Source organism: Aquarana catesbeiana, linkage group LG02 (assembly GCF_042186555.1).
Source record: "Aquarana catesbeiana isolate 2022-GZ linkage group LG02, ASM4218655v1, whole genome shotgun sequence".
Classification (NCBI taxonomy): Eukaryota; Metazoa; Chordata; class Amphibia; order Anura; family Ranidae; genus Aquarana; species Aquarana catesbeiana.
Window position 1 is genome coordinate 10,403,721 of NC_133325.1, and position 24,711 is coordinate 10,428,431.

Consider the following 24,711-nt stretch of genomic DNA (forward strand, 5'->3'; position numbering starts at 1 on the left):
CATGAAGAGTGGATAGCTGAGTTAAGCAGGCTGGTCCAGGTAGAGATGCAGCTGGACGAGAGCTACAGAGCCCTCCGCTGGTATGTAGCCCAAGTGTGCCCGTGGACAATAGCCCAACGGAAGACTTTGGCTAAGGCAGGGGCTGTTGTACAGTTCAAAAATGGGAGCTGGAGATCGCATACAGACGGCTACTAAACTCTGCTCAGCAGCTGTTCAGGGTACCCTTTGCCTGGAACGATAGGGAAGTACCAGCCAACAGCTCTCAAATCCTGGCTGAAGTGTTAGCAAAGGGCAGAGTAACAGGGTGCTTTGCCCACCTCCACCCACAGCTTTGGAAGTAGAGCCCCTATGCTGGATGCAGCAAGGGTTGACTCACCGTGACGAACCTGTTTCGGAACCGGATGAGCTTTGATGGAGGAATGCATCTGTCCAGTGGCGGGACGTTGATCTGGGAGATGATGTAAATGACTTATCCACCCAACGGCAGTACAATGACCCGGTAGGAGGAGGAAACCATCTTTGCTCCCCAGCAAGGATCCATGCACCTTGGAGATCATACCAGAGAGACGTCATCCCAGCAGCCAGATGAGGGTACAGGAGATAGAGCAGCTGGCTCATCTCCTCAGCAGTTCCACCGTCTGGAAGCAGAAGAAGCTGTCCTCCTTCTCCAACAATCTGAAAGAGTGGAGGATGTGGAGTCCCCAGCTGAAGTGCTGACAACAGGGCAGAGCACCCATGGCCTCTTCCTAACACCTACTGTGTCTTCAGGGCTCCAGGGAGTTGGCCCCCTCTGCCCAGCAGCAGACTGAGCCCCAGGACAGTAAAGACCCCCAGCTGAAGCACTGGCAGCCAGACAAAGGGTCCACGACCTCTGCCTCACACCTACCAATGACAACTCTTCCCTGCGACCAAGAATGGAGGAGATGATGTGGACTGACTATGTAAGTTCACTCCGCCTGACTAATGCATGTCCAGATCAGTTGGAGGTACCAGGTTAGTCTACCTTTGAGGGGGGAAGAAATGTGACAGACCCTACCAAGACAGGGGCTTTTGGAGGGGCCTATGGGCTAGCCTTCTACCCACTAATTATGGCCCATGGGAGGAGACCGGGGGCCATCAAACTATATTCGGGATTTTACAGTCACGGACTGGCCAGCTCAGTCGGTAAAGCATGACATTAAACAGATCTTTGACATTGTGGACCTACTTGAACGTCATCTCACTCACATATGGAAGAAAAGGTGCCTTCAGCAATTCAGGGCATGAGTACAGTTGAGGATGGCCAGTGCCAACATGTACAGGACTCATCTCTTCTTGCAACCTACCCGAAGAAGGTGGAAAACCACATCACTGTGGTCAAAGGTCATCTGTGGACATTAAGTTTAAAGAGTTGTTGAATTCTGCGAGAGAGGGACCATGCTGGAGAAGAAGAGAATGCAAGACACTTCTAAAGTGCTTGTCTGGCATGTTCTGCAACAGAGAGCTTATTGGAATTCTGAGACCATCCAGTGTAGGAAAATCCTCATTAATGAATCTTCTAGCTAGATCCATAGACAGTGGAATGACTGAAGAAATCCCAGGGAATGGAAAACTGAGGGAGCTATGAACATTTAGGAAGATGTCCTGTTATATAATGCAAGATGACATGTCATTACCACATTTAACAGTCACAGAAGTCATGATGGTCTCTGCCAACTTGAAACTCAGAAGATGGATGTGAAAAGGAAGCTGCTTAATGAGATTTGGACAGCCCGGGGTCTTCTTGAATGTTGCGGAATTGGTGTCAGTTTGTCTAGGATGGGGGAATTCCTGTGACTGCCAAGACTTGTCTAGGTGCCTAGCTGTTAATTAGATTAATATGTAATTAGATCGTTGTTAGCTGTTAATTGGATTTCTGTTTGAAGTATGTATTGTCATGTTTTTACTTGACATCTTATCTATGCTAACAACCCCAAAAGGGAAATGCCTTCCTGGGGTGTATAAAATATGTGACTAAGTTTTAATAAAAATGATTCCCTTGGTTTTTACCTCAACATCTTGCCTGTGTACAATGCTTGGGGTAAAGGACTGATAGCAGCTAATCGGTCTGCTGGAAGGGTTTGGAGGGCAGGAGGTACAGTTTGGCAGAAGCACCCCAGCCGGGGTGCCAGGCAGTCCATAACAGAGATCTTCAGAGACAAGGGAGGCCTTTAAGCTCCAATCTTGGACAGTGGACACGTAGAACCTACCAAACACTACTAGTTTACATGAAAAATTGTTTAAGAATTTGCACTAGCAGCACATCAATTACCAGAAAAATTCAGTTTTATTTACAGAACACCTCATCTATTTGATCGCAACCCAAACTCTGAAATACTTTGATGTAGAGCATGGAGATTAAATGTCTCACCATACCACACAACAAGACATTCCAAGGATCTGGGGAATAGCAATCTGTTCCAATAACTACTCTCTACAAAGTCATTGTATCAAGCAAACCTATTATAAAATAATCTAACATTAGCATATAAGCACTTAATATTGTCATTTTATCATTAGAAAGTAAATAGATAGAGATAGATATATATCTATATCAAGGCTTACATAAGTGGTCCACCAAAAACAAAGCCACCCAGTCCAATTTATCCTTTTTCCCCCTCATGTTTTATAAAGTATTAGGAATGTGTTATATGGACTTCTGGGAATTTCAGAGACCTGGTTCAACAGCTCTCATGATTGGCTGGCAAACATTCAAGGGTATACCCTATACCGCAAGGATAGAGAGGGTAAAAAAGGGGGAGGGGTATGCCTATATATCAAGAATAATGTACAAGTGAATGTGAGAGATGACATCAGTGAGGGGGCTAGGGAGGAGGTGGAATCCTTATGGGTAGAGCTCCAAAGGGATGAAGATAAGGGGAAAATAATACTGGGAGTATGCTATAGGCCACCTAACCTGAGGGAGGAAGTGGAGATGGACCTCCTATCACAAATTGGATTAGCAGCAAGGATGGGAAGTGTTATCATAATGGGGGATTTTAATTATCCAGACATAGACTGGGCGGAGGGAACCGCGCATTCATTTAAGGCTCGCCAGTTCCTTAATGTCTTGCAGAACAATTTTATGGGTCAGATGGTAGACGCACCAACTAGAAATAAAACAATACTGGATCTACTGATTACCAACAATACAGACCTGATCACAGATGTGGAAATACGGGGCAATTTAGGTAACAGCGATCACAGGTCAATTAGTTTCAGTATAAATCACACAAATAGGAGACATGAAGGGAACACAAAGACACTGAATTTCAAAAGAGCCAACTTCCCTAAACTACAAACCTTGCTAAAAGGCATAAATTGGGATAAAATATTAGGAACAAAGAATACGGAGGAGAGATGGGTTTGCTTTAAGAGCATATTAAATAAGGGCATTAGCCAATGTATCCCATTGGGTAATAAATTTAAAAGAGCGAACAAAAATCCTGGATGGCTTAACTCCAATCTAAAAATGCATATAAACGCAAAGGAGAAGGCCTTCAAAAAATACAAGGTTGAGGGATCATCATCAGCATTCAGACTTTATAAAGAATGCAATAAGAAATGTAAGGGTGAAATTAGGATGGCTAAGATACAACATGAAAGACACATAGCGGAGGAGAGCAAAAAAAATCTCAAGAAATTCTTTAAGTATGTAAACAGTAAAAAAGGGAGGACAGACAATATTGGCCCCATAAAGAATGAGGAAGGACATCTGATTACAAAGGATGGGGAGATGGTGAAGGTATTGAATTTATTCTTCTCCTCAGTCTTCACGAGTGAATCGGGGGGCTTCAGTAACCAAAACTGCAGTGTTTATCCTCAGGACACAACACAGGAAGCACCTCCATGGTTAACAGAGGACAGAATTAAAATTATACTTGAGAAACTTAACATTAATAAATCACCGGGACCAGATGGCTTGCATCCGAGGGTACTTAGGGAACTCAGTCAAGTAATTGCCAGACTGTTGTTCCTAATTTTTACAGACAGTCTACTGACTGGAACGGTACCAGCTGATTGGAGAAAAGCCAATGTAGCACCAATATTTAAAAAGGGCCCAAAATACATCCCTGGGAATTACAGACCAGTTAGCCTAACATCAATAGTATGTAAACTCTTGGAGGGGATGATAAGGGACTATATACAAGATTTTAGTAGTAAGAACGCTATCATTAGCAGTAATCAGCATGGATTCATGAAGAATCGTTCTTGCCAAACCAATCTATTAACCTTCTATGAGGAGGTGAGTTGCCATCTAGATAAAGAAAGGCCCGTAGACGTGGTGTATCTGGATTTTGCAAAAGCATTTGACACAGTTCCCCATAAAAGTTTACTGTACAAAATAAGGTCTGTTGGCATGGACCATAGGGTGAGTACCTGGATTGAAAACTGGCTACATAGGCGAGTTCAGAGGGTGGTGATAAATGGGGGGTACTCAGAATGGTCAGGGGTGGGTAGTGGGGTTCCCCAGGGTTCTGTGCTGGGACCAATCCTATTTAATTTGTTCATAAACGATCTGGAGGATGGGATAAACAGTTCAATCTCTGTATTTGCAGGCGATACTAAGCTAAGCAGGGCAATAACTTCTCCGCAGGATGTGGAAACCTTGCAAAAAGATCTGAACAAATGAATGGGGGAGGGGCGACTACATGGCAAATGAGGTTCAATGTAGAAAAATGTAAAATAATGCATTTGGGTGGTAAAAATATGAATGCAATCTATAGACTGGGGGGAGAACCTCTGGGGGATCTAGGATGGAAAAGGACCTGGGGGTCCTAGTAGATGATAGGCTCAGCAATGGCATGCAATGCCAAGCTGCTGCTAATAAAGCAAACAGAATTTTGGCATTAAAAGGGGGATCAACTCCAGAGATAAAACGATAATTCTCCCGCTCTACAAGACTCTGGTCCGGCCGCACCTGGAGTATGCTGTCCAGTTCTGGGCACCAGTCCTCAGGAAGGATGTACTGGAAATGCAGCGAGTACAAAGAAGGGCAACAAAGCTAATAAATGGTCTGGAGGATCTTAGTTATGAGGAAAGGTTGTGAGCTCTGAACTTATTCTCTCTGGAGAAGAGACGCTTGAGAGGGGATATGATTTCAATTTATGAATACCGGACTGGTGACCCCACAATAGGCAGAGAACTTTTTCGCGGAAGGGAGTTTAACAAGACTTGTGGCCACTCATTGAAATTAGAAGAAAAGAGGTTTAACCTTAAACTACGTAGAGGGTTCTTTACTGTAAGAGCGGCAAGGATGTGGAATTCCCTTCCACAGGTGGTGGTCTCAGCGGGGAGCATTGATAGCTTCAAGAAACTATTAGATAATCACCTGAATGACCACAACATACAGAGATATACAATGTAATACTGACACATAATCACACACACATAGGTTGGACTTGATGGACTTTTGTCTTTTTTCAACCTCACCTACTATGTAAATATGTAACTATGTAAAGCGTTTTAATCTCATATTTCAGTGCTGCTGCTTCCTTTAATAATATTACGTGTCAGAGATTTACTGGACCCAGGAACCTCCTCTGTCTACTGGATCCCATAACACATTTTTTTTATATATATAGTGACAGACTCACCCGGGACAGAGGCTATTGGATAGGACTGAACGCAAGCCTCTTGCCCACCGATTATGGGCCCTGGCATTTGGGGGAATGGTGCTCTCTGTGAGCTGTATGCCTGGGGACCCTGGTGTTGGTGTTACTTTGGATTCAGCTCCATGTCCCCCCAAAACACACAGACTCTGGGAACCTTTATATGCCATATTAGAATGATAAGACTGATTCATACTGTTGGGACACATCCTGTGAGGAGATGCTGGTGTCATCAACTCCAACTACCTGTGTTTATGTTAATTGAATGAGCTGATCACATTGTCCTCTATACAATGTAGGAGACGGGACGACTCCTATTGGAGCTGCTGCTATTGTGAGAAATGTCCTGTGATAATTAACTCAGTCTGGGCAATAGGTCATGTCTCAGTCACCTAGGCTGTATAAAGGATTAGTTAATTATCTCATGTTAATTAGGTTACGTTTGTATTGTTAGAGTAATCTTCTTCTGTATATAAGACTGTATTCTGGTTCTGAATAAAGGCAGTTCATGTTAGCAACAAGCAAGTGTCGCCTTGTTTTGTGCTCAGAGAGGTTGGGATATCTGTATACAGACTGGGAGGAAGTGGTATATGACGGAAGCATTTAAGCAGAGTGAGGGACGTTCTGTGACACATTATATATATATTATATACACACACACACACACACACACATATACATACATACACACACATTAAAGAGACATTAAATATCCTACAAGAAACATTTACTTGTACAAAATTACCACAATCATCCACCTGCACAGGAGAGGACGGGAGGGGGCGGTGCTACGGAATTGACACTTCCTGGAGTAGCAACATTTGCTAGAAAGTTCAGAATTGCCAGTCAATAAAAAAAAATAATTTGTGGAAAGGAAAAAAAAAATGGTGCAAGTAAGCACTAAAAATGCAGAACGTTTCTGAGATTTTACCCACCATGTTTGTATACTGGTGAGGACTGGGCCTCCAAGTTCAGATCTTTTGCAGTTGCGCGGTGCGATTTAAACCAAAGCACTGAGCAATAGCTGGAAAGGCATGGACTTGTGGCAGTGACCAGCTGGGCCTAGATGGCATTGTCAAAAGCAGCACACAAGACAGCCCAAAACGGTAAGCAGCACCCAGTTTGAAGGCCTAAGCCAACTTTGAGAGTCACATTCTCATTGAATAGTGACTCCTCCTTGGCCGGTGTCCCAGTCTGAGAATTTCCCAGAGTACTTTTTTCATAGAGGAGATGGAGAACCTTCTTAAAAGGTAGGAGATGTGGACTAGATGGGTTTACCCAGAACCCTCAAACTCCACTGATGTATTAGTAGTCAGCAGAACCCAGGAAGATCTTGGCTGCAGAAGCTTGGCAGCAGGCCACTCGCATACTACCCAGTCTCTGGTATTAAAGCAGAGTTATTGATGTATTAGCTCAGAATCTGGCAATGAAGGAAACTTTTGGGAATGAAGGTCAATTAGTGTATGATGCAAACATACTATGTATCTATGTATTTATTGATTTACGTATTTAAATACGATGTATCCAGCCATAAACAAGAGAACATAGTTGAGTCATTGGTGCTTGTTCAAAAAGTATCTCAAAAAGGTATAATATTCTAGGTGTGTGCCTAAATGGGACACAAGCACTAAACTCATATTTAGCCATTTCATTTCTGGTTTGCTCACAGATTGTAGTTACTTTCTCTTAAAGTAGCATTACATTGTTTCACTGTTCCATTAGCTTGGGGTATGGTATGAGGTGTACTGCTAAATCACCCCTAACCCTTTCAGAATTGCTTATCTGCTACACCATTAACACTCTCCTTCCTCCCAGAGTTTCCTCTCCCCGGTGTGAATCCTTTGGTGTTCGATAAGCCTTGACTTCCGCGTGAAAGCTTTAGGACACTCAGAACATGGATATGGCTTCTCTCCAGTGTGACCCCTCTGGTGTGTGCGAAGATGTGACGTTGTTGTAAAAGTTTTCTCACACTCAGAACATCGATACGGCTTCACTCCAGTGTGAACCCTCAGGTGCGTGGTTAGAGTAGACTTCACTGTAAACGTTTTATCACATTCAGGACACTGGTATGGTTTCTCTCCAGTGTGAATCCTCTGGTGTATGAGAAGATCTTCCTTCCTTTTAAAAGCTTTGTTGCATTCAGAACATGGGTACGGCGTCTCACCAGTGTGGATTTTCTTGTGTCTGATAAGTCTTTCCTTCAGTGTAAAAGATTTGCCACATTCAGAACACCAATATGGCTTCGCTCCAATGTGAGCCGTCTGGTGTTTAATAAGATCTGACTTATGTATGAAAGCTTTGCCACATTCAGAGCATGGACACAACCTCTCTCCAGTGTGAATCCTCTGGTGTATGGTAAGCTCTGACTTCACTCTAAAAGCTTTATCACATTCGAGACACTGATATGGCTTCTCTCCGGTGTGAACCCTCTGGTGTGGGATAAGTTCTGATTTCTCCTTAAAAGCTTTATCACATTCAGAACATGGATATGGATATGTATTCTCTTCAGTGTGACTCCTCCAGTGTCTGGTAAGAGTCTCCGGCCTTTTATAAGCTTTGTCACATTCAGAACACTGATACGGCCTCTCTCCAGTGTGAACACTCCCATGCCTAATAAGCTCTGCCTTCAGTTTAAAAGCTTTGTCACATTCAGAGCACTGATATGGCTTATCTCCAGTATGCATGCTCTGGTGTACGTTAAGTTGTGTCTTCAGTCTAAAAGCTTTATCACATTCAGAGCACTGATATGGCTTCTCTCCGGTGTGAACCCTCTGGTGTCTGATAAGCTCTGACGTTAGTCTAAATGCTTTATCACATTCCGAGCACTGATTTGGCTTCTCATCATTGTGAGCCCTCTGGTGTCTGATAAGCTCCGACGTCAGTCTGAAAGCTTTATCACATTCAGAACACGGATACGGCTTCTCTCCAGTGTGCATGCTCTGGTGTACGTCAAGCTGTGTCTTCAGTCTAAAAGCTTTACCACATTCAGAACACTGATACGGCTTCTCTCCGGCGTAGACCTTCTGGTGTCCGATAAGCTCTGCTTCCATTGTAAAACCTTAGTCACATTCCAGATAAGATATCTTCTCTCCTGTGTGATGTCTCTTGGGTATGTATGGGTTTGACTCTACTGTAAAGCTATTGTCACTTCCAAGAACGGCTTCTCTCCTGTTGTCCTCCACGACTGGATCAACGTTGAGGAGTATTAAAAAAAAAGTCATGACATTTAAAAGACAGATGTGACTTGTGTCCTGTGTGGATCCTCCAGTGATCTGGAGTAAAGCTTTTCAGTCTGAAGAAGAAGACCCATATGACTCGTCTCCAATGTGATGAGGTCGTGCTTCTGAAGACCAACAAACATGTCAATCCACCTGTACAGGAGATAAAGAAAAAAAAATGAAAATCCAGAACTTTATAAACTAACTAAATTAAAGTTTCTTCTTTGGTTTTAACTTTCATTCTTGAATATATTTAATACATAGAAAGACTATGTACTATACAGGTGTAAATGTTTGCATTGTGTCTTATAGAGGACACCGTATTACTCCCATTAGCTGGTATAATAGAGCACCTATTACAATTTTCTGGAGGAGAAGCTCCTTCTTTGGCATCATTCAAGGCACCACCTTGCACTTCGGGCACAGGGCGGGAGAAATCAGAAGCACCGTGTTTTAGTCCAGTGAATTTGGTAGGACTATTTATCGTTTTAGTCACTTGCCAACCGGGCGGATTCTGACACTTCTCTCCTACATGTAAAAATCCACATTTTATTGGTTAAAAATTTACTTAGAACCCCCAAATATACACACAGTGGGGGGGGGATGCTGATTGGCTCCTCTGCAGATTGTGTAAGTTTGCCCACTCACAAAGAAATGAAGGGTCTATAATTTTTATCATAGGTCTGATTTATATGATAGAGACAGAATATCAACCAAAAATCCAGAAAAAACAAATAAAATAAAAATCACGATACAAAATGTTATAAATGGAGTTGCACTTCAGGGAGTAAAATAAGTATTTGATCCCCTTAGTAGTTGGTGGAGAAACCCTTGTTGGCGATCACAGAGGTCAGACGTTTCTTGTAGGTGGTGACCAGGTTTGCACACATCTCAGGAGGGATTTTGGTCCACTCTTTACAGATCTTCTCTAAATCCTTAAGGTTTCTTGCCAACTCAAAGTTTCAGCTCCCTCCATAAATGTTCTATGGGATTAAGGTCTGGAGACTTGCTAGGCCACTCCATGACCTTAATATGCCTCTTCTTGAGCCACTCCTTTGTTGCCTTGGTGGTAGGTTTTGGGTCATGCTGGAAGACCCATCCATGACCCATCTTCACTGTTCTACAGGATTAAAAGGTCTAGGGACTGTCTAGGCCATGCCATGACCTCATCTTCCCACCCGGCCACTGTACATAAACAGCCAGGTAGAGGATTTTGTCCTTCTGAATGGACTTTCCTGAACGTCCCTCAGAAGGAGCCCAAGCCTGGTGTGTTCCCCAGACACAGCACATCACCACTCAGCAGGAGGGCTTTGTGATTGGCCCTCCTGATCACATGATGGCTGTGTTCGGACACAGCCATCATGTGATGTAAAACAGAGCTGGCTGTCAGTTCATTGGCTCTGCTTCTCCTCACACAGAGTCTGTCAGTGAGGAAAAGGAGAGCCAGTCTGTGCTGCCGGCAGGGGATCAGTGAGTGTAAAGCACTTTACTACTCACTGATCACATAGTAAGACACATCTGTCCCAGTGATCAACATCCACGCACATCTGTCCACATGATCAGCATCTGCACCCATCTGTCCACGTGATCTGCATCTGTTCAATGAGATCATTTTGTGGGTAATTCCATTGGCCTGGTGCTCTAGGGCCTTCAAAGTGTAGTAATTAGTCAGTAAATTAGATGAGTAATTTCCACACGTCGTGTAAAAGTCTCACCATGTGGTATCGCCATACTCAGGAGGAGTAGCAGAATGTGTTTTGGGGTGTCATTTTTGCTGCGTACATGCTATGTGTTAGAAAAATCGTATAAATTGACAACTTTGTGTAAAAAAAAAAATGTAATAATAGTAATAATAATAACAATAACAATAACAATAATAATAATAAATGTTTTCATAGTCTTTCCACATTTTCCAAAAACTTGTGGAAAAAAGTGACATTTTCAAAATACTCATTATGCCTCATATTATATGAGGGGTCATTTTGTGGGCATTTCTATTGTCCTGGTGCTCCAGGGCCTTCAGAAGTGTGATAGTCAGGAAATTAGATGTGTAATTTATGCTTTTAGAATGCCTGAACGTGCTCTTTGCATGTTGGGCCTCTGTATGTGGCCAGGCTGTGGAAAAGTCTCACACATGTGATATCACCATACTCAGGAAGGAGTAAAATGTGTTTAGGGGTATAATTGGAAGTATGCATATGCCGTGTGTGAGAAATAACTTTTAAATATGACAATTTTGTGAAAAGTAAAAAAAAAAAAAAAAAAAAAAAAATCATATTTAACCCCCCCCCCCCTTCTTTTTACAAAGGATTGAGGGAAAAAAATATCAAAAATTTCACCCTTTTCACTTAGATCGCATATAAAAATCCCAGCGGTGAATAAATACCACCAAAAGAAAGCTCTATTTATGTGAACAAAATGATGAAAGTTTTATTTAGGCACAGTGTGTAGCACGACTGGGAAGGAAGGGGGTGAAGGTGCCCGGTATTGAGGTGGTTATTGGGCTTCTTTTTGAGCCCCTCCTTTGTTGCCTTGGCGGTATGTTTTGGATCATTGTCATGCTAATGCTAGAAGACCCATCCACGACCCAACTTCAGTGTTCTGGCTGAGGGAAGAAGGTTCTCCTCCAAGATCTTACAATACATGGCCCCGTCTATTGGCTCCTCAATGCGGCAAAGTCGGCCTGAACCTTTATCAGAGAAACAGCCCCAAAGCACCATGTTTCCACCTCCGTGTGTGACTGTAGGGATGATGTGTGACTGTAGGGATGGTGTTCTTAGGGTCAAAGTCAGAATTTTTATTCCTCCAAACACGGCGAGTCGAGTTAATGCCAAAGAGCTGAATTTTGGTCTCATCTGACCACAGAGCTTTTTCCCAATCCTTCTCTGAATCATGTAGATGTTCATTGGCATGACTGTACATGCGTATTGAGGAGGGGGGACTCACCATGTTTGGAGGAAGAAAAATGCTGATTATGACCCCAAGAACACCATCCCTACCATCACACACGGAGGTGGAAACGTGATGCTTTGGGGCTGCTTCTCTGCTAAAAGGTACAGGCCGACTTTACTGCATTGAGGGTCCAATGGACGGGGCCATGTATTGTAAGATCTTGGAGGAGAACCTTCTTCCCTCAGCCAGAACACTGAAGATGGGTCATGGATGGGTCTTCCAGCATGACAATGACCCAAAACATATCGCCAAGGCAACAAAGGAGGGGCTCAAGAAGAAGCACATTAAGGTTATGGAGTGGCCTAGCCAGTCTCCAGACCTTAATCTTATAGAAAATGTATGGAGGGAGTTGAAACTTCGAGTTGCCAAGCGACAGCCAAGAACCCTTAAGGATTTAGAGAAGATCTGTAAAGAAGAGTGGAGCAAAATCCCTCCTGAGATGTGTACAAACTTGGTCACCAACAAGGGTTTCTCCACAAAGTCATGTTTTGCTTGGGGATCAAATACTTATTTTACTCACTGAACTGCAACTCCATTTATAACAACAATTGTATCATGTGTTTTTTCTTGGATTTTTGGTTAATATTCTGACTGACTATCATATAAAATACACCTATGATAAAAATTTTATAGACCCTTCATTTCTTTGTAAGTCTCCACTTGAGTGTCCGCAATATATCTGGCAAAGCAGGCGGACTTCCATCTGCCTAGCTCCTTGATTACATGGTCTGGTACTCCGTGCTGAGATGCAGCTGAGGCTGCACCAATCCGGAAGGAATGTCCAGAATACCGCCCGGGGTCTAAGCTGAAGTTGAGCAGTAGGACCCTAACATGTTTGATAAACTGAATGTCAGTCAGGGGGTTGACCGGAAAAGGCAGTAAACGGGCTAGAGACTGGCTGGCTGGGTAGATAAGAGAGCAGACGGGTCAAGGATGGTTACTGGGCACCAGGTGTTGCTGGTCCTGAAGAAGTTGATATCTACTCCGGGTCTGGTTTGTTGCATTTTGGAGACCATAAGGTGAAGGACTGGTTTGGGAAGAGTCAGCAGGTGTCTGTACAGTACCTGACTACTGGTACTACCAGAGGTGAACTCGCTAGGTCGTAGGAAGCCATAGAAAGCCAGGTAGATGGCCGTCTGGATGACCAGGCTGGGCAAGAGCCCAAAGGGGGAACATGTGAGGATTTCGGACATGCCCCCGAAGATAGCGCTTGTGATGGGCAAGCGTTTGTCGTTGGTAGCGGGCTGCTGCTTCTGAATTCCACGCAGCAGGGCTTTCACCGTATGGGCTGTGAACACAGATGGCTGTCCGGGATTCTCTAAGGACAGGAAATGCTGAATACCGGCTAGGTACAGCCTGATAGTGTTGTGAGCGAGAGCCAGCTGTGTATAGAAATAAGATATGAAGGCTAGGACGTGAGTGACGTCATCTGCTGTGGTTCCGGGACAAGCGGCTAGGAACCTGCAGTAGGTATTCCAGGCTGTGCGGTAAGCCTTAAGTTTGTTGCTAGACAGCGAGTGGTTGATAAGCCGGGTTGTATTGGCAAGATGTGGCTTCAATCCATTGTTAGTTGAGACCAAGGTGGGAGAGGAGTGGATGATAGGTCGGCTCCGGATACCCGCTGGAAGTATGAGACAAAATTGAAGCGAGACAGTGCATCTGCTGCGGCATTGCACTTGCCAGGGATATGCTCACAGTAAATAAATTGGTGATGTAATGATAACTGCACCAGCCTGCACAGGAAGGACATGACGAGGAGCGATTTAGATCTACCCTTATTAATGCTGTCGGCCGTAGCCTGGTTGTCTGTGGTGAAGAGTACGGAGTACTGACCTGTCCACGTGTGGCCCCAGACTTGGGCTGCTGCCACGATGGGGTACAGTTCGAACAAAGACAAGGATCGAGCGAAACCAGGAGTCAAGCAGATTTCTGGAGGCCAGGGACCGGCGAACCAGTGCTGGTCAAAAATAGCAGAAAAGCCTGTGAAGGCTGCAGCATCTGTGACTACTTGTGGCGACTGGGCTGATACTGAGGGAATAAACATGGATATGCTGTTCCAGTTGGTGAGGAACTCCTCCCACATAGTTATGTCCGCTATGGCTACTGGGTCTAGTCTGAGGATTTGGTCGGGGTCCTGTACTTGGGTAAGAAAGACCAAGAGCCGTGAGATGAACGACCGCCCCTGTGGAATAATCCTCATCGCACAATTGAGCATGCCTACCAAGGACTGCAGCTGTCTTAGTACAGCCCTGTGACCGGGTAAAATCATGAATGACCGACCTAACACGGGCTAGTTTGTCAGCAGGCAGGCTAGCCTGCGTGTCCAGGATGATGCCCATGTGATGGAATGTGTTGGGTCTTCCACTTGGTGTTCAGCTATTGGATTGTTAAAGACCACTCTAATGCCCCGTACACACGGTCGGATTTTCCGACGGAAAATGTGTGATAGGACCTTGTTGTCGGAAATTCCGACCGTGTGTGGGCTCCATCACACATTTTCCTTCGGATTTTCCGACACACAAAGTTTGAGAGCAGGATATAAAATTTTCCGACAAAAAAATCCGTTGTCGGAAATTCCGATCGTGTGTACATAAATCCGACGCACAAAGTGCCACACATGCTCAGAATAAATAAAGAGATGAAAGCTATTGGCCAATGCCCCGTTTATAGTCCCGACGTACGTGTTTTACGTCACCGCGTTCAGAACGATCGGATTTTCCGACAACTTTGTGTGACTGTGTGTATGCAAGACAAGTTTGAGCCAACATCCGTCGGAAAAAATCCTAGGATTTTGTTGTCGGAATGTCCGAACAAAGTCCGACCGTGTGTACGAGGCATTAGCCTGTCTAGATCTACCGGGGGTATGTCTGGACGTTCAATAAGCAGAAAGTCGTCGAGATAATGGATAACCTTGTGGCACTGGGTCTGGTGTGATAGGATCCAAGTGAGGGACTGGGCGAAAACGTCAGACAGCCATGGGGTGCTTTTAGAACCAAAAGGTGAGCTTGGTGGCAAAACAGTAAGAATCTCCCCACTTCATGCCGTACCACCACCAGAGGGATGGTTCGATAGGTAGGAGCTTGAAGGCATCTGCAATATCCGCTTTGGATAGCCAAGCACCGGTGCCTATCTTAATGATGGCCATGTCGACTGACATATACTTGAGGGAAAATTCCTCGGAAGGGATCAGGGAGTTCAAACTAGGGATATGTGAGAAATGAGGCGCAGACAAGTCACAAACTAAGCGGAGTTTATTTGTGAACTTGCCCTTGACAAGCCCAATAGGGCTGACTCTCCAAATCTGAAAAGGTGACTGTGAGAAGGGGCCGATGATGAACCCCTTATCTAACTCCTTCTATAAGAGGGTGTCTATGGACTGAGCATCAATGTCCGCTGACTGTAGGTTCTTGCACTCGTAAATGGAAAGGGGTAAGGTGATGAAGCCAGTGTGGAATCCTGCCGTGAAGCCGTGTAGCAGGAATACGGCCAGTGAAGGGGTGGAGTGTGCCGAGAGGTAGAAGCTCAGCCACAGGACATCCACCCGGCTTAATCAGGATTTGTTAAGCTGCTTCAGACAACAAGTGGCCTTGTGGCATGAAGTACAGATGTGCAGTAGGCGGCACTGGCTGAAGGAGCACCAGTCTTATCGCCGTGCCCCCCACTGAAAAGACTGGTCGTCCCAACTTGTCTACCTGTTGCTGTTGTGGTGGGCCTAACGGGCCCTGGTTGAAGGGAAATTGACAGGGCGTCTTGTGGCTGCCACAGAGCACCAATTTGCTATGTGGGCGGAAGATTGGCAAATCGCACAGAGTGGGGAACGAAGACCAGCAAAGTGGAATAGAATAGTTCCGAGTCTGTGCCACTCTAGTCAGTACTGATCTGGAACTGGGCTCGTCTTGCTGTTGCTTTGGCTGAGAACGATCGATGGTAGTCGTAGAAGGCAAAGCCACCATATTTGTAAGCAAGATCTAACACTCCTCCCTCCTGCTGGGGGTGGCTGAACAAAGGACATCCCTGAACATCCCGAAGGCCAGGGCGAACTTGGTGTTGAGATGAGCAGGGATGCCAAATTGACATCCTTGGCCTCTAGTATATCCTTCCTGACGCTGGCTGGGATAAGATGAGCGGGGAGGACGATAGGTGTAGATCAGGGATCCTCAAACTACGGCCCTCCAGCTGTTGCAGAACTGCACATCCCATGAGGCATTGTAAAACTCTGACATTCACAGACATGACTGGGCATGATGGGAATTGTAGTTTCTGAACACCTGGAAGGCCGCAGTTTGAAGACCCCTGGTGTAGAGCCTGGTGTACCTGTAGAAGGAGAAGCTGTCATCGGGACCACTCTTTACGACTGGAGGAAAAGAGATTTCATCTCCAAATACGGAAAGGTTTCTTCACAGTAAGAGCTGTGAAAATGTGGAATAGACTCCCTCCAGAGGTGGTTCTGGCCAGCTCAGTAGATTGCTTTAAGAAAGGCCTGGATACTTTCCTAAATGTACAGAATATAACTGGGTACTGACAATTATAGGTAAAGTTGATCCAGGGATAATCCGATTGCCTCTCTGGGATCAGGAAGGAATTTTTTCCCCTGCTGTAGCAAATTGGAGCATGCTCTGCTGGGGTTTTTTGCCTTCCTCTGGATCAACTGTGGGTATAGTATTGGGTATATTGTTTTTTTGTTTTTTTTATGGTTGGACTGGATGGACTTGTGTCTTTTTTCAACCTGACTAACTATGTAACTATGTAACTATGACCAAGACCGGGATCAGGGAGGCCCATGGCTGGGCGAACTTCCAAAAGGGTGAGTCTGGTCTGGACGTCCGAAACTTTTGCGGTTAAGGAGGAGATCAAAGAATGCAGCTGGGAAATGGCCCCGGAAAAGGATTGCAGGGGTGCCTGCTGGGTGCTGGCCCCGGCTGTAGCTGGGGGCGGGAAGAGGAGCCTGAAAAGCTCTGCCTTCCTGGCCGTGGCGGGAAAGGGAATGTCTTAGCTCAGAAATAAGCATGGGAATGGTCCATCCCCTGAAGGACTGTACGCTGCCGCACTCTGAGCCCACAGAGGGTGACAGAGGGGCAGGTGTGGGGTCCTCGCTGCCAGCCTGTGACATGGCTCCAGCTAGAAGATAAAAGGGGCGGGGTGCTCATGTTTAGGAAGAGACATAGCCATGGTAAAGAGATAACTCTGAGGAGGAAGAAAAGAGAAGTGCAGGAAAAGGAATGATAGGCGTAGACCGGAGCTGACAGCGTTCTGTTGTGGCAGAATGATATAGAGTGAGAATTTAGAAAACTCAGAAGATTGCGAGGTGACCGAAGTGGGCCAGGAGGTGACTGGCCAGATAACTGATAGCTCCTGTGCCTGTTTGTGGTGAGCACAAATGTAAAGACCAGAAGCCCAGAGCGTACCGGGGCGAGAAGACGAAGCCTGGTACGGCCTACGTAGGAATGTTGTGATCTGTAGTGGGTGACGTATGCTTGGCCTGCCAACACTTCCACTGCCAGCAAGCCCACTGTTAAGTGACCTTGTCTGCGAGGTGAAGGGCGTCCTTCGAGAATAGAGTGTCATCTATAGACATACGTGACAGAAACTAACGCCTGAAGAGTACGTCCAATGATGATGGAGAAACCCGTGAACTACGCACCTGACTGACACTCTAGTAGCGAGGTCCTGGTTAGGATGGAACTCGGTTGACCGGGAATACCTGTAGTAGGGGGTGACATAAGTGCGGCAAGAGATTTCCCCTCACATTCCCCCTTCTGTGCCCTTTGTGTGCGACTGGCCCTGGTGAAGATGCAATCATTGCGGGTTTTTTTTTTTTTTTTGTAACCTGGGAAATAACGTCCAACCTGGTACAGGATGGCACCTGAACTCGACTGACCCGAGGGAGAAAGACAGGAGGGAAATAATGAGTGGCTCCTATGAATGCCACTGGAGACGAGTGGCCGATTAAATGCCACTAAAATGAAGTGTGGCTGTGTGAGTGCCACCGAGTGTGTTTGCAGCGATTTGCAAGAAGTTATGCTGAGATGCGTACTTGCAGCGTTTGCATGTTTGTGGCGTAGCGAATGGGTAAGTGCTGAGATGTGAGTACTTGCAGCGATTGGAAGGAGTTTTAGGCTGAGAAGCCGGTTTGTAGAAAATGCAACGGGTATATCCTGAGATACGAGTTTTGCAGCGATTGCCGATGCGTATTCTCGCAATGATTGCAACAAAGGTAACCTACTGATAGGTGAAAAGGATAGCAGAAATTAGTATGTGTAGGAAGGAACTGTGATAAGTGGCATACATAACGAATGGTAGATTTATGGTGAGGAGTGTAACGAGTGGAGCGTGGAATACTCGTGATGCGAACCGTTGTGCCGCTGATGTGACTAGGTTTGGTTTGGTTCGGTTTGGTTTGGAATGTGATGCATGTAGCTGCCGATACGATCCGAATCGATCAGCACAACAATATGAATAATGAAGGTAGGGTATGATACGAACCACTATGATCGGTGCGTGGGATGCGAGTAAAGTGAATCGTTTGTGCCGGCAGGAAAAGTCAGACGGAATCTTTTCAATCGCACATTCCGATTGTGTGTGGGCCTCAAAATTTTTTTTTTTTTTTTTTCAAAAATTCTGATGGACCTAGAAAGAGAACATGTTTTAAATCTTTCCGACGGAACCAATTCCTATCGGGAAAAACGCTCGTCTGTATGATGTTCCGACGGACCAAAAACGACGCATGCTCTGAAGCAAGTACGAGACGGAAGCGATTGGCTACTGGCTATTGAACTTCCTTTTTCTAGTCCCGTCGTACGTGTTCTATGTCACCGCGTTCTGGACGGTCGGACTTTGGTGTGATCGTGTGTAGGCAAGACCGCTGGAATGGAATTCGGTCGGAGAAACCTTCGGAGTTCATTCCGATGGAAAAAACGGTTGTGTGAACGCGGCATTGGGCTGGAATCGGTGTGATGTGTATGGCATGAAGTGATATGGACCGGTGAGTGAGACAAAGAATCATTAGTAGGGTATGGGGGGTGAGGGGTATGAATTGGTGCGGGACGTGTCCGATGTGATGAGGTACAAATCGGACTGTGGTAAGTGTGCCATCCATCCATTGTGAATCAGAGAAGAGACATGGGAAGAGCCTGTGACTACTGCGTACTGGAGGCCTACGAACGATTTGTAAGCTCCACGGCAGAGCCGAACAAGGAATGAGGAACAAAAACGAGAAACAAGCTGGTTGAACGTGATACGACGGGGGGGGGGGGCGGGGGGTAACGAATCCTACCTGTGACAGCGAGCAAAACTTGACAAACCACGAATAAGCAAACGCAACGTACTGTATTCAGAACAACAGACTCACGAACATGCGGTGAGCTGAAGAGTCGGCCTGGTGACGTAACGAACCGCGTTCTGGAACCGACAGAGAGCAAGGGCCAGCTTAAATACCTACCAGGCTCCTCCCATAAATTCAGGACACCATACTGGCCTTCTAATTTGTAAATATATATATATATATATATATATATATATATATATATATATATATATATATATATATATATATATATATATATATATATATATATATATATATATATATATACACACATATACACACACACACACACACACACTAGCTAAACGTATTGAGAAACCTCTCCAAATCATTGGGTTCAGGTGTTCCAATCCCCTCCATGGACACAGGTGTATAGAATGAAGCACCTGGACATGCCGTCTACAAACATTTCTGAACAAATCGGTCACTCTCAGGAGCTCAGTGAATTCAGGCGTGGTACCGGGATAGGTGGCCACCTGTGCAATAAGGTCTCCTGTTTGTGGTGTTATAACAAAGTGGAAGCAACTGGAAACAGCAGCAACTCAGCCACGAGGTGGTCAGCCACGTGAAATGACAGAGCGGGGGCAGCGCAGGCTGAAGCTCACAGTGCACAGAAGTCACCAACTGTCCGCAGAGTCAATATCTACAGACCTCCAAACTTCGAGTGGCCTTCAGATTAGCACAACAACATTGAGTAGAGATCTTCATGGAATGGGTTTCCACAGCGGAGCCGCTCCATCCAAACCTTCCATCACCGAGTACAATGCAGAGAGTCGGATGCCGTGGTGTAAAGCACTCCGCCACTGGACTCTAGAGGAGAGGAGACGTGTTCTCTGGAGTGACGAATCGCGATTCTCTGTCTGATGATCTGATGGACGGGTCTGGGTTTGGTGGTTGCCAAGAGAACAATACTTGCCTGACTGCATAGTGCCAAGTGTAAAGTTTGGTGGAGGGGGAGGGGGGATTATGGTGTGGGGGGAGGGGGAATTATGGTGTTGGGGGAGGGGGGGGGGATTATGGTGTGGGGGAGGGGGGGGATTATGGTGGGGGGTTGTTTGTCAGGGGTTGGGTTCCAGTGAAAGGAACTCTGAAGGCGTCATCATACCAAGACATTTTGGACAATTTCATGATCCTAACTTTGTGGGAGGAGTTTGGGGACGGCCCCTTCCTGTTCCAACATGACTGCCCACCAGTGTACAAAGCAAGGTCCATAAAGACATGGATAAGCGAGTTTGGGGTGGAGTAACTTGACTGGCCTGCACAGAGTCCTGACCTCAACCCTAAAGAACACCTTTGGGATGAATTAGAGCGGAGACTGCGAGCCAGGCCTTCTCATCCAACATCAGTGCCTGACCTCACAAATGCACTTCTGGAAGAATGGTCAAACATTCCCATAGACACCCTCCTAAACCTTGTGGACGGCCTTCCCAGAAGAGGTGAAGCTGTTATAGCTGCAAAGGGCGGAGCCAACTCAATATTGAACCCTCCGGACTAAGACTGGGATGTGATTAAAGTTCATGTGTGTGTAAAGGCAGGCGTCCCAATACTTATGGCAATATAGTGTATACATTTATATAAAATGTTTCTCTTTCTTAGAGAATAAAATAGCGGGTTTTACGTTTTCTTTTAATGTCACATGATATTTGCGCTGCGCTTTTTTTAAAAACGCAATTTTTTTTTTTTGGAAACAAAATACACTTTAACCCGCTTTGCTACCGACCTCAGTATTCATACTCCATGGTCTGGAAATGGTTACACCGGGATGATAATTGAAGCGACGACCACCATTCCGCCATCATTGTTTTTAGGGCCAGACATTCTCCTTCATGTAAAAGTATTGAGTGGCTGGGCAGCCGCTGTGATATTTATACAGGTGGAGGAAGGGGGTCCCCGGGGTCTCCACCCTCCCCCCACACGATCGGCGAGTCCAGCTCAGGAACTGAACCGGCTCCTCCCACTCTGTGATGTCACAACCTGGAAGTGATGACTATTGGGTCACTTCCGGCTCTTTGTTTACCGTTTCCATGGCAGCCAGTCAAGCAGCCAATTAGAACAACCTCTGATTGGAGCCCAACTCTCCATAAAGAGATCTATCTATCTTATCTTATCTATCTATCTTATCTATCTTATCTTATCTATCTATCTTATCTATCTTATCTTATCTATCTATCTTATCTATCCTATCTTATCTATCTTATCTTATCTTATCTTATCTTATCTATCTTATCTTATCTTATCTATCTTATCTATCTTATCTTATCTATCTTATCTTATCTATCTTATCTATCTTATCTTATCTATCTTATCTTATCTATCCTATCTTATCTATCTTATCTTATCTATCCTATCTTATCTATCCTATCTTATCTATCTTATCTTATCTATCTAATCTATCTATCTTATCTTATCTATCTTATCTTATCTATCTTATCTTATCTATCTTATCTTATCTTATCTATCCTATCTTATCTATCTTATCTTATCTATCCTATCTTATCTATCTTATCTTATCTATCTAATCTATCTATCTTATCTTATCTATCTTATCTTATCTATCTTATCTTATCTATCTTATCTTATCTATCTTATCTTATCTATCTTATCTTATCTATCTTATCTTATCTATCTTATCTTATCTATCTTATCTTATCTTATCTATCTTATCTTATCTTATCTATCTTATCTTATCTTATCTATCTAATCTATCTATCTTATCTTATCTATCTTATCTTATCTATCTTATCTTATCTATCTTATCTTATCTATCTAATCTATCTTATCTTATCTTATCTATCTAATCTATCTATCTTATCTTATCTATCTTATCTTATCTATCTTATCTTATCTTATCTTATCTTATCTTATCTATCTTATCTTATCTTATCTATCTATCTTATCTATCTTATCTTATCTATCTTATCTATCTTATCTTATCTATCTTATCTTATCTTATCTATCTTATCTTATCTATCTTATCTTATCTATCTAATCTATCTTATCTTATCTATCTTATCTATCTTATCTATCTTATCTTATCTATCTTATCTTATCTTATCTTATCTTATCTTATCTTATCTTATCTATCTTATCTATCTTATCTTATCTATCTTATCTTATCTTATCTATCTTATCTTATCTATCTTATCTTATCTATCTTATCTATCTTATCTTATCTATCTTATCTTATCTTATCTATCTTATCTTATCTATCTTATCTTATCTATCTTATCTTATCTATCTTATCTTATCTATCTTATCTATCTTATCTATCTTATCTATCTTATCTTATCTTATCTATCTTATCTTATCTATCTTATCTTATCTAATGATCTACACACATATATATATACACAGTATGACAAAAGTAAGTACCCCAAACACACCTCCAAGACCACCACTGCCTTGATAAAGAAGCTGAGGGTAAAGGTGATGGACTGGCCAAGCATGTCTCCAGACCTAAACCCTATTGATCATCTGTGGGACATCCTCAAATGGAAGGTGGAGGAGCACAAGGTCTCTAACATCCACCAGCTCTGTGATGTCATCATGGAGGAGGGGAAGAGGACTCCAGTGACAACCTGTGAAGCTCTGGTGACCTCCATGCCCAAGAGGGTTAAGGCAGTGCTGGAAAATAATGGCGGCCACACAAAATATTGACACTTTGGGCCCAATTTAGACATTTTCACTGAGGGGTGTACTGACTTTTGTCAAATACTGTGTGTGATTATATATATCCAGATGTTTGATATGTCTATAGCAGGGACAGGAGCCCTGTACCATGAATAGGACACTTACCTGTGTGGTGGGACATGGAGAACATCCCATGCTGTCCCTATGGTGGCCGTGTGTTCAGGACGGAGAATATCCTCAGATTGCTGGAATCGGATCTAAAATGTCTGAAAACAGGAAACGTGTTCCATGGACAGGAAGTGACATTTCGCACACGCTCAGTCCGGGATTTGTCCCATCAGGAGGATCACTAGAATAACGGGACTGATAATAGAGAGGGTGCAGTATGGAGAGCAGACACTAGATGGAGACATTTCTTCTAATCTACGAAACATTCTATCATCACATGGAGACTGATCACTGAGCTACAAGAAAATGGAGGACACCCCCTCCCCCTTCCTGAGCTACAAGAAAATGGAGGACACCCCTCCCCCTTCCTGAGCTACAAGAAAATGGAGGACACCCCTCCCCTTCCTGAGCTACAAGAAAATGGAGGACACCCCTCCCCTTCCTGAGCTACAAGAAAATGGAGGACAAACCTCCCCCTTACCTGAGCTACAAGAAAATGGAGGACACCCCTCCCCTTCCTGAGCTACAAGAAAATGGAGGACACCCCTCCCCTTCCTGAGCTACAAGAAAATGGAGGACACCCCTCCCCCTTACCTGAGCTACAAGAAAATGGAGGACACCCCTCCCCCTTACCTGAGCTACAAGAAAATGGAGGACACCCCTCCCCCTTCCTGAGCTACAAGAAAATGGAGGACACCCCTCCCCCTTCCTGAGCTACAAGAAAATGGAAGACACCCCTCCCCCTTCCTGAGCTACAAGAAAATGGAGGACACCCCTCCCCCTTACCTGAGCTACAAGAAAATGGAGGACACCCCTCCCCCTTACCTGAGCTACAAGAAAATGGAGGACACCCCTCCCCCTTCCTGAGCTACAAGAAAATGGAAGACACCCCTCCCCCTTCCTGAGCTACAAGAAAATGGAGGAACCTCTTACTGTTTATTGTCTGTGATATTTATTTTATTTGCACTATTATACAATTTTTCAAGACAAGATTTCGGGGTGTGTACCCCTTCTTCAAGGTCCCAGCAGTATTAATACTCAAAGTTTTAGCAGAATGTTAAAAAAAAACAATTCCCAATCTCTTAAGGGAAAGAAAGGAAAACAAAAACAAAAGAGCTACAAGAAAATGGAGGACACCCCTCCCCCTCCTGAGCTACAAGAAAATGGAGGACACCCCTCCCCTTCCTGAGCTACAAGAAAATGGAGGACACCCCTCCCCCTTCCTGAGCTACAAGAAAATGGAGGACACTTTCTCCCCTTTTGAGCTACAAGACAATGGAGGAAACCCCTCCCCCTCTTTCTCACACATGGAGCTGAAGCCAGAGACGGACAAAAAGCTGAAGAAGAAACTTCCGGAACGATTGGGTGAGACGGCGGACATTTACATTATATACTCGTATGTGTATACCGTGCTGTAGAAATCCCCCCCACCCCCACCCACACACTTTTATGACACTTTTTGTTTACATGTAACAATCCCCCAAACATTCCATATATATATATATATATATATATATATATATATATATATAAAGCAGAGACCTGCCTAGAGAATAAATTGGCGGTTTTACAATGATTTATGTCACACATATTTGCGCAGCGGTTTTTCAAATGCAATTATTTTAAGAAAAAATATACTTTTTTGGATTTTAATGCAGCACAAAATACATAACAGGATTTATTTGTAAAATATAAAAGATGATGTTATGTAGAGTAAATAGATACCTAACATGTCACTCTTTAACACTTCGCACACCCGTTCAATGGTGACAAACAACGTAAATGTTCC

The 24,711-nt window shown here is 44.3% G+C and overlaps 2 protein-coding genes across 2 annotated transcripts in view; one reads left to right on the top strand and one right to left on the bottom strand.

Moving 5' to 3' along the window:
- The window catches only part of LOC141126622 (uncharacterized), a 57,066-nt gene extending 33,938 nt beyond the window's left edge, over positions 1-23,128 (bottom strand). Inside the window, exons 1-2 of the mRNA XM_073612539.1 lie at positions 22,920-23,128; positions 7,484-9,001 (exon numbers count right to left, since the gene is read on the bottom strand). Coding sequence (XP_073468640.1) covers positions 7,484-8,680 — 1,197 coding nt within the window. The 5' untranslated portion in view covers positions 8,681-9,001; positions 22,920-23,128. The remainder of the gene's footprint in view (positions 1-7,483; positions 9,002-22,919) is intronic.
- A 1,100-nt stretch (positions 23,129-24,228) lies between these two features.
- The window catches only part of LOC141126623 (uncharacterized), a 45,229-nt gene continuing 44,746 nt past the window's right edge, over positions 24,229-24,711 (top strand). The window contains exon 1 of the mRNA XM_073612540.1: positions 24,229-24,318. Coding sequence (XP_073468641.1) covers positions 24,230-24,318 — 89 coding nt within the window. The 5' untranslated portion in view covers position 24,229. The remainder of the gene's footprint in view (positions 24,319-24,711) is intronic.